Source organism: Beta vulgaris, chromosome 7 (assembly GCF_026745355.1).
Source record: "Beta vulgaris subsp. vulgaris cultivar EL10 chromosome 7, EL10.2, whole genome shotgun sequence".
Classification (NCBI taxonomy): Eukaryota; Viridiplantae; Streptophyta; class Magnoliopsida; order Caryophyllales; family Amaranthaceae; genus Beta; species Beta vulgaris.
This window is the reverse complement of record NC_079208.1, coordinates 392,006-407,236: the sequence shown is the minus strand read 5'-3', so window position 1 is coordinate 407,236 and position 15,231 is coordinate 392,006. Positions and strand designations below refer to the sequence as shown.

The window sequence follows — 15,231 nt, the reverse complement described above, 5'->3', positions numbered from 1 at the left end:
ATCACGCGATTACTATACAGGTAGGTTGATATGATTTTAGACTTTTAGATATTCTTAGGTCTAATTAAGTAAGTCGGGTATTGAAATCAAGTTTCTCGTGGTTTAAGGTCAATTTATTTCTGGACCCACCACGGGCCAGGTTTTCTTTGAGTCGAACGTAGTTCAATTAAAGTATCAGGTCTAATTGATTGTTGATTCACATCAAACCATATACATGTTGGTTTCATTTCACCGCTTACTCAAATTATTACTAGGTTAGCCACAAGATCAAGTGGATTTTGCGGGTTGAGACGGGTTATGACATCTCTATTTGTGATATGATCTTGTAAATTTCGTTATTTTTGTTACTCTTGTTTTGTACATAGCGCCTGTTCGGTACTAGTTGTTGTTGTAATAGTAGCTGTCAGTTGTTGTATTTATTGTGAAGCTAGCTTTTATAATAATTAGTGTTCGGTAAAACTAGCTATTAATTTTAAAAAAAATATAAAACAAACTATATTCAATCTTCAAAAGGTACTTCTACCCCCAAAAGCTAATGTTTATAGCTTTACCAAAACGCTAGTTCAAACACAAAAAATTACTCCAAACAATAATTCACTGAACACAACTTGTCACGATTAGTCGATTGTTTCAATTTTGATTTAATCCAAACACTAAAAGCTACCTCAACAGATATTGCCGAAAACGCCCATTAACGGTTTATAATTTCCAACAACTTCACCCCACATATTGGAAAATCAGGAAAAGGCACTCTAAATGGACCCATTTCTCCCAATTTTCTCACATCTCAAATCTATTCACCCAACTGGTTCCAGCTTCCAAGTAGCTTCCAATATGAAAAGATAATGACTGATTTGTTTGTACTAGTATATGCCATGTATTCTAATACTATCAGTCACATTCCATTTCTCTTTCTATGTCTACCATCATGTTTTTTTGTTTCTTTATTTTGTTTTCTTTTTGGACAAAGAGACCATGAAGTATTTGTTAGGGCAACTTTATCTTCTTTCACTTTCACCATAGGCACTGTCCATGAAACTACCTCAGCATTTCTTTGCATTGCATACTTGCATAATATATGATCAAAGTCCTTACGCTTTATCAAAAGAATTATTTGAGCAACATATAAAGTAAATTCTGCATAGAAACAACGAAACTTATTAAAAAAGTAATTTTTGATGTGATACTTTATGTTTCATCACAAATGGACCAGCAGCTTACGCCTAAATATTAAGATGATCTTCAAAAAAAGTAACGTTTGTGACAAGTGACAAATGACAATTAGATGGTCGATTATAGGATGTAAATTCAAGCGTGTCATAAAGAATAATACTTTAATGCTTAAATAGAAAATGCACCCACCTAGTTTGAGTTTTGGTGTGGATCCGGCTCGGCCCATCACATGCTAGTTTATAATTTTAAAACTAGTATTTTGACCTGGACGATGTCTCGAATCAGTTACAATTATCAAATATATTATTAACATAAACTTCATAATTGGTTCCGCTAGCTTTTCGTAATATTTTGTCTGTTGCGAAATTAGAAAATGGATGTTATGGCATGATAAGTTGTTCATAAAAAAATTCTAAGCAATTGGGGATAAATATAACAATTTCAATGGAATTTGGATAAGAGAATGTTATCACTTATTAAAATGTTAAAGATCAAAAAGCTTGTCTACATACTTTTATAATTACATATAATTATAAGATTTTATTATGTTTTACTTTGAAATATTAAACATTGAACATTGAACATTAATTGAAATTGTAATGGATTAGTGGTTAAACTCTCACATTTCATTTCAAAGGTCATGTGTTCGAATCCTAGTAACTACACATTGTTAATATTTTTGATTGAGATTATAAACATGTATATTATAAACTTCAGGAGAGTGCCATGTGCGATTAATAGGAACGCCTTTTAATATATTTGTATAGATTATAATAGTTCTGAATTGTAGTAATAAACCTTTTTTATATCATTTTGGGGGAGATATAACAACCTTTTAATTTTTTCTGGCAACTTAAGAGTTAAGACCTTATAAATAGAATTTTCCCCCTCTTTCTAGTTTCATAATTGTAATTTAGAAAATATCCCATAACTAATTTTGAAAAGTGAAAAATTGCTTTATATATATCTCTATTATATAAGGGAAGGGATGAGGTGTGGTATCCTTCTTTGAAGTGACTAGAATACCCTCTAATAATTTAAAACGATGTTATCTTTTTATATACCATTAATAACTTGACAAACTAGGTTGACACAATCAATTCACGAAATCAATTAGAATCTTCAACCAAAAAAAAAGTTAGCAATATATCGATACAACATAATATTTTATATTTTCAAAGTTCAAACAATACGGTTTATTAACATTTATAGTTGTTAAAGAACTATACTAAAGTCACTGAAAAGAAATTATTAAATCATCGACCAAATTTGTCAGTGACGGTATTGAATAGTTAAAAATCATTGACCTGACCTTTAATTTAAAAAGATAATAACATCCACAAAAGAACCTCAATAATTTACATCACAACCAAAATAATTTTAGCTAAAAAAAAACATTGTCCATTTGGATATACCTAAATCAAATTGTCGATGCACGCATCGCGTGTATATGCAACTATATGTACATATTAGGAACATAGAGTATGTGATTACATCCATAATAATTAGCCGTAAATGTCATTTGCTGATGACGTGGATAAATTCGTGGCTAATTTAATTTTTTATCATGACCTTTTTTTTTCTTAAGAAGGCTATCATAAAAACATCCTAACACGTGCTATTTAATGTACCCGTACTTTACTTTTCATTAAAATTTGGGTTTTTTTGTCAAAAAGGATCTGTTTTGTGGGGAAGGACCTAAAAAAGTTTTTTTTGTCAAAAAGGACCTAATAAAATACTTCCGATTGTGAACTGGAACCACTTTATGAATTTCCGACCAAATTTACCATTTACCGGCATTGACCCTTTTTTTTACCCTTAGTTGACCCTTTGATGTTATGTTTCTATTACCGTAAAATTAGGAGGAGAAGAGAAATTACCGTAAAATTAAGAACCCTAATTTGCGATTTTGGGAAAAACGTATAATAGGACCCCTAAATTTCAAAAACCCTTAAACATTGAGAGAGAAAAATTTGAAGAGCAAAACATACCTTGGATTTGATGAAGGTTGCAGGATAAGATCGAATAGGTTGATGCTTCCCTTCAATGGAGATTGCGCTGTTGGGAGAAAAGTGTGAGAATTCAATATGTTTAGGTCAGTTTAAATAGGAACAAAACATTAAAGAGTCAACTAGGGGTAAAAAAAAAGGTCAACGTCGGTAAATAGTAAATTTGGCCGAAAATTCATAAAGTGGTTCCTATTCACAATCGGAAGTATTTTATTAGGTCCTTTTTGACAAAAAAAAAATTTATTAGGTCCTTCCCCACAAAATTTGTATTTTATTAGGTCCTTTCTGACAAAAAAAACCCTTAAAATTTCATTAAAATTTATAACAAACACTCTCTATCGTTCAATTAATGTTTATTTTCGTTAATATACATCCTCCAAATTTTTGGGTAGAAAACTATTTTACAAATAATCTTTTGATTTATGAAGTGAGAAATTATTAGTTGGAAGTTGGAACTGGATGATGGTTTATAGATCCATGGACCATGACCACTTGACCTAGGGATGGCAATTGGGCGGGGCGGGTGCGGAGGATGGTACCTCCACACCCGCACCCGCATAAAATTTCAATCCCCATCCCCGCCCCACCACCCATTGCGGGGGAAAATTCCAGACCCATCCCCGCCCCACCAAGTATTTATTTATAATCATCCCCACCCCACCACCCGCATGGGTACCCACACCCGCTTCATACCCGCATCGTACCCACTTCATCCCCACCCCCACCACCCTCATGGGTATCCGCACCCACTTCGTACCTGCGTCATACCCACATATTTATATTTTTCAAGATAAAATTATTAATAATATAAGTATATAAGTAGAATTTTAATCATATATATGTGAGGCGGGCGGTGGTGGAGCGGGGCGGGCGGGGATGGTGCGGGGCGGGCGGGGATGGGGCGGGAATAGAATAAAATCCACACCCGCTCCACCACCCATTGCGGGTAGGATTTTAATCCCCATCCCCGCCCCATCCCCACCAAACCTAGACCCATCCCCGCCCCACTTGGGCGGGGATGGGGCGGGTCTCCTATTTGACCCGCCCCACTGCCATCCCTAAGTCTTGACCTGTTGACCAGTACAAAACTAGGATTGCAGAATTGGGTATGTATTTTATGATATGCTGTTTGTTGAGCTTTGTTTATTGTTTTCAACAGCCGCCCACTAATAAGCTCAGCTCACCTATGTATAAAGACAAAGAGCTGAGCTTACTATAATACTAGTTCTGTCATCTGTGTGAATAGATGTTCCATGTCTTGTTTTGTGACAAGTGCATTGTGGTTAGCTTGCTCCGATATTTTGTTCTAACGATTACAACTGTACAACGTTTTTATGACAAACTAACGTTTTCAATGCTATTTCAAGAGTGCCTAGCCAATCAGAACAAAGCAAACATTTTCTAATAACTCTATTTTGTTGTCATCACATTTGTTATCACCTGCTGTAGTTTATTTTAGTACTCCCTCCGTCTCAAAATATAGTTTCCAATTTTATTTTGGGAGTCAAATTTTAAAATTTTGACTAAATATTCTTACTAATATATACAAATAAATATATTCATGAGGGGTCTTGTTAAATTCGTCTCAATGTGTAAAATTCGTAATATCAACTTTTATATTTTTTACTAATAAGAAATAAAAGATATCATAGGTCAAAGGTACTTCTTGGAGACTGCAAAATGATACGGGAACTATATTTTGAGACGGATGAAGTATTAATTATCTTTTGAGACGGTGTACCTACATGGTTACACAGCCATGTTGAAAAATAAGGGGAAAAGAAATTAACAACACTCATTTTAACAAGCTAAGCTCAACTAATTCCTAATATAGATTAATTAATCAAAGAACTTCATTTTTGGAAGTCCTCATCTCATGATACTCAAGTTTTAATAGGCTTGCAAATTTTAAATTTATTGAGACTATCTGTGACAAATAATGCAATCCTCAAATATGGAATTAGTGAAAAAGTTGAATTAGTTAGACTTTTACTAATCTCCTTAGAATGATTTCAAACTTGGATTAGGTTCTCTTGTAAGTTGTATTGATGGTCATACATTCTCATATTAATGTTAATCGGGATTTGACTTAGATCTTAGAGCTTTGAGCCTAATATATATGTGATGTTATATAGAAAGTGAATAAGGAATTGAAATATATATATATATATATATATGTAGAGGAAACTTGATCTCAAGTAGAGTTGGGCGTGATTCAGCGCAAGGGCTAGCATAACTCAACTCGACTTTGGCCTGACATGGGATAAGAGTCATGATTAGAGACCTTGCATAGACATCTAATTTTAAATTCTGCATGGACACAATGGATGGCATGTATGCCAGCTTGATTTTCAACCAACAAAAGATAAAAATAAAATTTTTAAGGACCGTCTGTCAACATAACAAGTGGTTCAAATTCTAGATAGGCTTTTCTTTTGAAAAAAATTGGCACAAATCCGACACAACACAAAATTTCCTTGGACGACCAGTTTGACTCGTGCCCATCTCTAGTTCCAAGTCGTGAGTATCATTGTACAAGAGTAGCAACATAACTAATAGGCTTCTACTCTAGTATATCCAGTTGAGACAACTATGACAAGTGCAATAATATCTAGAGAAATGATCGCAATTTTATTAACTTTACCCTATTTGATGGAAAAAAACCTTAAAATAGGTAACATAGCACCTCAAAAAAAGGGTACATCAAATCCTAACCAACTAAACAAAACATATATTGGGACAAATATATATTACACTAGCTAACACAGACAATATACTAGCTAAATACTCCTTATTTTTTCTCCACTCCATTGTATTAGGTCACATGATTGAGGAAAAAAAACTATATAGCTATATATGTAAAATGTGGCTTAATTAAATTTACATTATATATATCCTCAAATTTACTAGTAGTACTAAACTTTAATTTGATGATCATGGATATGAAAACAATTCTTCTAGATTAGTATAATACTCCTCAAAAAAAAGATGAGCATAATCTTGACCTATATCACATGAAGTAGGTGTAGAGGAGTAAATCTCAGTTGAAGAGATTACATCACTTTGATCAGAAACAGGTGTTGATGATAATCCTGTGCTTGTTAGATCAGAGCATGATGGTACATCAGATGATGAAGAATACTGATTGTGGGTCCCAGATAATTGATGATCAAGATCATGTGGTCCACAAGGTGAGTCTACCTTGATGGAAGTGTACTCTTGTTTTATAGTAGTAGTATTAGTATTTGATGATGGGAATAAGGAAGTGTTAAGGCCATGTTTGGCTGTTGTGTAGTTGTTTGTCTCAAAACTCAAAAAGATAGAGGAATTTTCTTCTGGAGATTCCATTATGATTGTAGAGTTATTGTGGTGGTTTTTGCATGTGTGAGTACCATGGTATATGATGTTGTATTTGTTGGGATTTTCTGAAATTTGTTGGACTTGTTTGGTTGCTTGGCATTCTTGATCATGCTTGTGTGTGCACCTATAGTAATTCCTGCATCAATTATGTCAAATTAATTTTAATTAGAATAATAATTACATTGAAAATCTTATGTTAATATCCAATAAAAGACATAAATGATCAGGAGGACAAAAAACAATTAGTGAGTAAATGATATTTGCATAAACTTGTTTTTTTTACTAATTATGTATTATTTTAACTTTTAACGAGATATCGATTTAATTAAATAGTACTTGACCATAGTACGACTCGCGGTTATGAGATTTCATGTTAGCGAAAGAAAAACATAGAATTATAAAAATCCAATCTTGAATTCCTTTTGTACTTTTTATTCTTTCTATTTGGAATCTTAGCACTATTCATGACAATTAGAGAAAATAGTCATGTGGAGTCTTATTTGATACGTCTCAATAAAACTTTATTAATATTCAATCATTATAATTTTTACTAATATATAATCAAAGATATCAAGGTCAAAAAAATGCATTCGCAAAACATATATGCACAGTTAAAGTAGGAAGAACAAAAAAATACGGAGAAAACGCTTAAGAAAATTTCACTAATGAATATGACAAACGACTTAAATTCAGATGCAAGGACAATTTCAACTACATATAATAATTTGAATATAAAATTATCCAAGTTCCACATACACCATATTAAATAAACACCTAAGCTTATGCTTCCAATTGCAATGAATTTGATTAATTAAACTCCTAATGTGGGTATATACTAATTAAAGTTCTCTTGTGCTCAAATATTGGAAAAGTGACGTCCTTAATTTAGATCATCATATTGATAGTAATTAATATTAAAAGATCAAGTATAATATATACCTTGGGTACTTTGTGTTGAGAATTTCTTTTTGCCCATATTTCCTCCAAGCATAACCATCATCCGTTAGATTTGTAGCCTCTACAGTCCATGATTGGCCAGTCCTCCTGCATATTAATGAGTAATGACAAAACTTTAGTTCCCTTTTTCAAATTATTACATATATTCCAAATAGAAAATGCTAAATTTGTCCCAAAGCTATCCCAATCCACCCTCCTAATTATTTGATGTGATTTTCAATACAAATTTTAAACATTAATATCTCGAATCACATTTAGTTACATGGACCATTCAATTCACCTCAAGTGTCGGAGATCACTACATCTACCCACTGGGTAGACTACCCATTAGAAATAGACAATTAATTAAAAAATAAATAATTCTACTGAGTTGAACTCCACTTATTATTGATGTCTATCTCTAGTGGGTAGATTACTCAGTGCGTAGACAAAGTTTTTCCCTCAAGTGTCCTCCGTATTAGATTCTTGACACTTACATGGACACATGGACACAGACACTTGGACACTTCATTTTGGATCAAAATTATTGAAAATTTTCATAGATTAGCTGACTCAAACACCACTTAGACATGTGCCCATGTCCCCATGACAGATATGAGTATAAAAATCCAGGTAACACAACCTATGCTATAATTATTATATTTTTGTATATATTAAAAAAAAGAATAGAATAAATATTGCAAGACAAATGGAGTATAATAATGTAAACAAATGACCAAAATACCCCTAAAGTTTTAAAAATTAGTTATTTTTTTCAATTGAGAAAGGAAAAAATAAAAACTGCCCAATTACCTTCTTTTGTAGCTTCCCCTTCTTTCTTTAGGAAGTGTTCCACCACTAATTTCCTCAGACTTTGGGCATTTAAGATCATGAATGGGACTAATTTTACGCTTTCTGTTAAGATCATAACACTGATGATCAAAATCATAAGTTTTAAGCAAATTAAGACACTTTTCAAATGATTCTAAAGTCACCAATGAATGATGATTTACATCATTTTGATGATGATTATTATCATCACATACTATATCATCCTCAACTTTCAATAATCCTAGCTTTCCATGAAAGAAACTTCTTATCTGTTGAGCTGATTCTTGACCTTGTTTCATTATTTTGGTGATATTTTGCATCAAATCATCAATTGAGTTTGTAGGTGAAGTGGGTTGTTCGAGTTTGCTAATTACTTGCATTTTTATGTGTGTGTTTTTGAGGAAAAATATGTTTCTCTTTGTATGTTTGTGTGTGTGTGTTTTTTTTTTAAGTGAAGTATAGTTGTAAGAGATAAGGTGAGAAGATGCAGGGAGTTTTTATATGCAGAGATGAAGGAGAATATAAGTGAGAAAAAAGGGTTTAATTTAATTTTAAAATTTTAATGAATTTTAAAATTTTGTTTGAAGTAAATTCAAGGGAAAAGGGAAGGAACCTTGACAGAAAATTCAATCCTCCCACTTGGGTGTTTACCTTTAGAAATGCAAGCACCACGCGCTGTGGAAGGTGAGGAACTTGATTTTTGTATGTCATTTTCCTAATGAAAGGATAATATCTAATGTAGTACTCCTTATTCCTTAAGCAAGATATTCCATCTGTTTCACTTTAATTGTTACATTTTGATATTTTACGTTATTTATAAATTTTATTTTGACCATCTTTTGTGATTTATATGCGAATGAAAATGTAGTCATGTGGGATCTTATTAGATTTATCATAACATATATTTTATTAACATATACTTTTATAATTTTTACAAATACAAAACTAAAGATATATGTTCTCAAAGTTTTGCATTGACATACGTGAAAAGTGTAAGTGTGTAGATTAAAATAAAACAGATGGAGTATATAGTTGTAATAGTTCCCCATGCTTTCATTTGGAAAGAAACAAACATTGACCATGGTTTGATAAGAAGAATCTATTTGGCTAAATTAACTTAGTTAATGGTGTATTTAGGGATAAGTCAAAATAAGTTTAAGAGAATTGGCGCTTATATATTAGTTTTCACCTTTATTTCACCTAGCTAGTTTGATTTCTTAGTGTATATGATGTATCTAATCTTCTCTCACTTTAACTCCGTTTTCTTTCCTTCAAAAAATACTTTTATTGTTTGTCATTGATATGATTCTATTTAAATTGAATTTATTAGATATGACTAAATATGATCATGCCTTATTACACCCTATGTTTACCATTTGATTGGACATAATCAACCCTCAATTTTTTTATAAATTTGAAGAAAACGTGCCCTAACCCCTACCTAATAGATTTGATATTACAATAATACTCTCACTTGCTGGCTTATAGCACAAATATTTAACTAGCTAAAAGTTAGCTAAATACTTTAGCTTCATTGTTTATAGAAAAGAATATAGTGCAAAGTGAGAAAACTAATAATTACCCATTGTTTTTTATAAACAATGAAGCTAAAGTATTTAGCTAACTTTTAGCTTTGGATCGGATATTCGCAAATTTTCATAACAGATAGAAAATCAGAATTTTTCATTTTAAAAATATCCTAGGTATGGAAATTTTCTCAGATTTTCTTGAATATTTCCGGATATCAGATAGAAATATCGAAAAATATCCGTTTTCAAGATTGAAAATCCGAAATATCCGATGTTCCGATCCGAAACTTATTTTATAAATTGTTCCTTTGAAAAATTCAATTTTAAATTTTCGGATTAGATTAGGATCGCATTTTTTCGATTAAAAATTTCGAATCAAATTATCCAAAATGAGCATCTCTACGAATAGTTGTTAGCGAGTAGCATTTAAAGTACTCGTTTAATTATAAGTGTTTGGCAATAGTAATTGTTGAAATTGAAAAATACAGCTAATGCTATTTATTTAAATACGAAATAAATTACAACAATTTCATTAGTTAGTTCAACACTTTAATTCAATATATAAAAGGAGTACACGACTATGGATAAATTTAAGATAATATCCAACCCTTAAAAAAATTATATTACCTCTTCTAATTAAAATGCTTGTGGAGTTTCGAGTATAAAATATTGTGAATTATTAGTTATATATACTCTTTAAAATAAATAATTTAATCGCATTCCTACTATCCTAAAGGAAAAACAATGAATTATTATAAACTGAATCGATTAATAAATAGAAAAAAGAAAAAGAAATTATAAACATTAGTTAACAATTCTATCCTGTGCTATACTCAATGTTATCAGGATCGGGATCCTACTTTGGATCGTAGGGGTTGGTAGAATCGAATCGGTGGGATCGAATCGTAGGATCGTAAGATCCTACGATTCGGTGAAATAGAGATAATTACACTAAAATATGGTGAGAATATCATGTTTAAAATTTACACATATTAATAATGAACTTTTTAATTAGCAAATGATGATAGTTTTTCAATAGTATAAGATTGAAGTAACATGCGACCAAAATCTAATAGGAGAAATATAATATGTGAAATTACTTTATGATTTTTATACGGTAGGATCGGATCGTAGAGTCGTAGGATCGTAGAATCGTGTTAAGATCCTACCATGTGATTTTTTTTTGTTGGGTAGGATCCAAAGATCCTACAAAATTAAGATCCTACGTAGGATCGGGATCGGTGAGCTCCTCCAGGATCGTAAAATCGTAGAATCGTAAGATCTGGATCGGGATTTTAACAACAATGGCTATACTGCTATTATATGCTTTTTATTTGCTAGACCACTACATATAAGTCTCAAACATTACTTGAGATGTCCTACGATCGCTACCCATAATGTACTCCAACCACTGTCCTTATACAACCACCACCTTACTAAATATATTCATAATTTTCTTAAGAGGCATTTTGATTTTATTCACTACTACCCGCTACCTAAAATGCTAATGTCAAACAAGATCTAATTTTGACAAGATTAAACAATAGTTTGTAGAATAAGATGAGGCTGAAAAAGGAAAAGATTAAGGAAGAAAGTCAGGAAGATATATTCTGACTTTCTGAGTAGCTTCCGGTTGGTGTAGTAAGAAACACGCGCCAGATTAGAGAGAGTGACGATGCACAAAAGTGGGGTTTTGCTACGTTCTACTGACGATGTTCAATGACATCATTTTAGGAAACGTCACAAGTGCATAAACTTCTTCTGGAAATTTTTTAGTTTTTTCTTGTACTTCAATGTATCGATAAACATTTTCTATTATGTAAATTGAAAGAGAGGATGCGACAAAACTGAGCAAAATTTCGAATAAGAGCCCCTAATTTTCAGCCGATAAGATCAATTTGTTTGTATTAAAAGGTCTCAATCGTGGTCTAAAGGGGTATTTGCATAGTATATAACTAATTAACTATATATGATCCAATCATGTCATGTACAAATGCGTATAATTTCTTTTATATTGGGTGTGGATTATAGTAAATGATATATAATGGGTTGTTTCCTCTCGTTTGTAGGGTCTTTTAAACTTCTTTTTTCTTACCTTAAAAAAAGATGATAGATATGTCATTTTCAACTTATTTTTTTTAATTCAAATTTATTCTAACTTTTTTTTTTGACGAGAAATTTATTCTAACTTATTAGATCTTATTGGTCTTTATTTAAATTTATTATCTTTGTTAGTCCTAATTAAACCTTATATAAATTTATCTAAATTTATTTTTTCTCAGAAGAACTAAAAGTAATGTAAACAGAACAAATACGATGTATTTTATTAATAAATTAAGCAATCCCAAAAGAAACTTTCTTGAACATGGTACATAGAGGAAAATTGAAGGTTATAATACACGATTTCGGACTTTCCTGGGGTCTGAGCTCCGAAACACCACGGGATGCCTCCTAGGGGCATGGAAGGTCATTGGAAAGGAGTCGTGTGGCTTGGAACGAATATGTAGATGTCTTTACGTTCCTTTCTAGGCAATTTTAGGTTTCACGAGAAAATGAACAAATAGGGTGTTCAGAAGCTTTTCGAGGCAATGCAAATTGTGCCAAGCACCCGTGCAACGTTACAAGTCATGGTAGTGCTCATAGAAATATTTTGAGAGAAAATATGACCAGACACGGAGAAGTCCAAAAATGTCACAAAAACATCCAAAATTGGAGGTTATAATACACGCTTTCGGACTTTACCAGGGCTCGAGCTTCGAACGTCGCGGGATTTATCCTAGGGACATGGGAGGTCATTTGAAAAAAGATATGTGGCTTGGAACGAATAAGTGGAAGCCTTTACGATCATTTCGAAACAATTTTGGGTTTCAAGAGAATTTCAGAGGCTTTTTGAGGCAACACAAATGGTGTCAAGCACCATCGTAACGTTGCAAGTCACCTCGGCTTTCCTAAGAACGTTTCGGGAGAAAATATGGCATGCCCGAATAAGTTCAAAAATATCCTAAAAACAGCCTAAATTGAAGGTTATAATACACGCTTTCGGACTTTTCCGGGGACCGAGCTCCGAACGCCCCAGGATGCCACTTAGGGACATGGGAGGTCATTGGAAAAGAGTCATGACTTGGAACAAATATGTGGATGCATTTACGATCATTTCGAGGCAATTTTGGGTTTCCCGAGAAATGAACACATGGGGGTGTTCAGAGACTTTTCGAGGGATTGCAAATTGTACCAAGCACCCGTGCAACGTTACAAGTCACATTACTACTCATAGGAATGTTTCAGGAGAAATTTTGACCAGGCACGGAAAATTTCCAAAATGTCGCAAAAACACCGAAAATTGAATGTTATAATACACGGTTTCGGACTTTCTGGGGGTCCGAGCTCCAAACGTCACGGGATGCCTCCTAGGGACATGGAAGCTCATTGGAAAAGAGTCATGTGGCTTGGAACAAATATGTGGTTGCCTTTACGATTATTTGAGGCAATTTTAGGTTTCACGAGAAATGAACAAATAGGGTGTTCAGCGGCTTTTCAAGGCAATGCAAATTGTGTCAAGCATCCGTGCAACGTTACAAGTTACATCGGCACTCCTATGAATGTTTCGGGAGAAAATATGACCAGGCTCGGAGAAGTCCAAAAATGTCGCAAAAACAGCCAAAATTGAAGGTTATAATACACGATTCCGGACTTTCCCAGGGCCCGAACTTTGAACGCCACGGGAGTCCTCCTAGGGACGTGGGAGGTCATTGGAAATGAGTTATGTGACTTGAAACGAATATGTGGAAGCCTTTACGATCATTTCGAAACAATTTTGGGCTTTACGAGAAATGAACAAATCAGGTGTTTAAAAGCTTTCGAGGCAACACTAATGGTGCCAATAACCCGCGCAACATTACAAGTCGCTTTGGTTTTCCTAGGAATGTTTCGGGGAAAATATAGCCAGGCCCGAATAAGTCCAAAAAATCCCAAAAACAGACAAAATTGAAGGTTATAATACACACTTTCGGACATTTCCAAGTCCCGAGCTCCGAACGTCACATGATGCCTCCTAGGGGGATAGGAGATCATTGGAAATGAGTCATGTGGAATTGAACGAACATGTGGATGCCTTTACGTTCATGTCGAAGCAGTTTTAGGTTTCACGAGAAATTTACCAATGGGGTGTTTAAAGGCTTTTCGAGGCAACACTAATGGTGCCAAGCACCTCGCACAACGTTACAAGTCACTTCGGCTTTCCTAGGAAGGTTTTAGGAGAAAATATGGTCATGTCCGGAGAAGTCCAAATGTCCCAAAAAAAACAAAATTGAAGGTTATAATACACTATTTCGGACTTTCCCGGGTCCGAGTTATAAACTTCATGGGATGCCTCCTAGGGATATGGGAGAGCATTGGAAAAGAGTCATGTGGCTTGGAACGAATATGTGGATGCCTTTATGTTCATTTCGAGGTAATTTTGGGTTTCACGAGAAATGAACAATGGAGATGTTCAGGGGCTTTTCGAGGCAATGCAAATGGTGTCAAGTACCCGCGCAACGTTACAAGTCATGTCAGCACTTCTAGGAACGTTTTAGGAGAAAATATGACAATATGACGAGGAGAAGTCCAAAAATGTCGCAAAAACAGCCAAAATTGAAGGTTATAATCACGCTTTCGGACTTTCCCGGGGCCCGAGCACCGAACACCACGGGATGCCTCCTAGGAACATGGCATGTCATTGGAAAGGAGTCATGTGGCTTGGAACGAATATGTGGATGCCTTTATGTCATTTCGAGACAATTTTGGGCTATACGAAAAATGAACAAATGGGGTGTTCAGAGGTTCTTCGAGGCAATGCAAATTGTACCTAGTATCCACGCAATGTTACATGTCACGTCGACACTCGTAGGAATGTTTCGGGAGAAAATATGAGAAGCAAAGAAGTCAAAAAATGTCCCAAAATGTCCCAAAAACAGCCAAAATTGAAGGTAATACACGCTTTCGGATTCCCCCGGGCAGGAGCTCCGAACGCCATGGGATGACTCCTAGGGACATGGGAGGTGATTGGAAAGGAGTCATGTGGCATGGAACGAATATGTGGATGCCTTTATGTTTATTTTGAGGCAGTTTTTAGGCTTTACAAGAAATGAACAAATGGGGTGTTTAAAGGCATTCGAGGCAACACTAATGGTGCCAAGCTAAGCACGCACTTGCGCAACGTTACAAGTCACTTCGTCTTTCCTTAGAACGTTTCGGGAGAAAAAAATATGGTTACGCCTTCGGACCTTCCCCACGCCTGAGCTCCGAACACCCCGGGATGCCTCCTAAGGACATGAGAGGTCATTGGAAAAGAGTCATGTGGCTTGGAACGAATATGTGGATTCCTTTATGATCATTTGAGGCAATTTTAGGTT

General features: G+C 34.0%; 1 protein-coding gene across 1 annotated transcript; it reads right to left on the bottom strand.

Moving 5' to 3' along the window:
* Positions 1 to 5,792: 5,792 nt before the first annotated feature.
* Positions 5,793 to 8,782, bottom strand: LOC104898144 (probable WRKY transcription factor 46). Its single transcript, XM_010685173.4, has 3 exons — positions 8,292 to 8,782; positions 7,482 to 7,586; positions 5,793 to 6,678 (listed from the first exon to the last, which is right to left on the bottom strand). Exons 1-3 carry the CDS (start codon positions 8,687 to 8,689, stop codon positions 6,117 to 6,119), a joined length of 1,065 nt encoding a protein of 354 aa, XP_010683475.2. The 5' UTR covers positions 8,690 to 8,782; the 3' UTR covers positions 5,793 to 6,116.
* Positions 8,783 to 15,231: the final 6,449 nt, after the last annotated feature.

Excerpts from the sequence above, each read along its gene's own strand:
- LOC104898144 (XM_010685173.4), bottom strand. The coding sequence starts at position 8,689 with ATGCAAGTAATTAGCAAACTCGAACAACCCACTTCACCTACAAACTCA. Across the intron at positions 7,587-8,291 it reads AGGGGAAGCTACAAAAGAAG|GAGGACTGGCCAATCATGGA; the intron begins GTAATTGGGCAG and ends ATTAATATGCAG. Across the intron at positions 6,679-7,481 it reads CTCAACACAAAGTACCCAAG|GAATTACTATAGGTGCACAC; the intron begins GTATATATTATA and ends TAATTGATGCAG.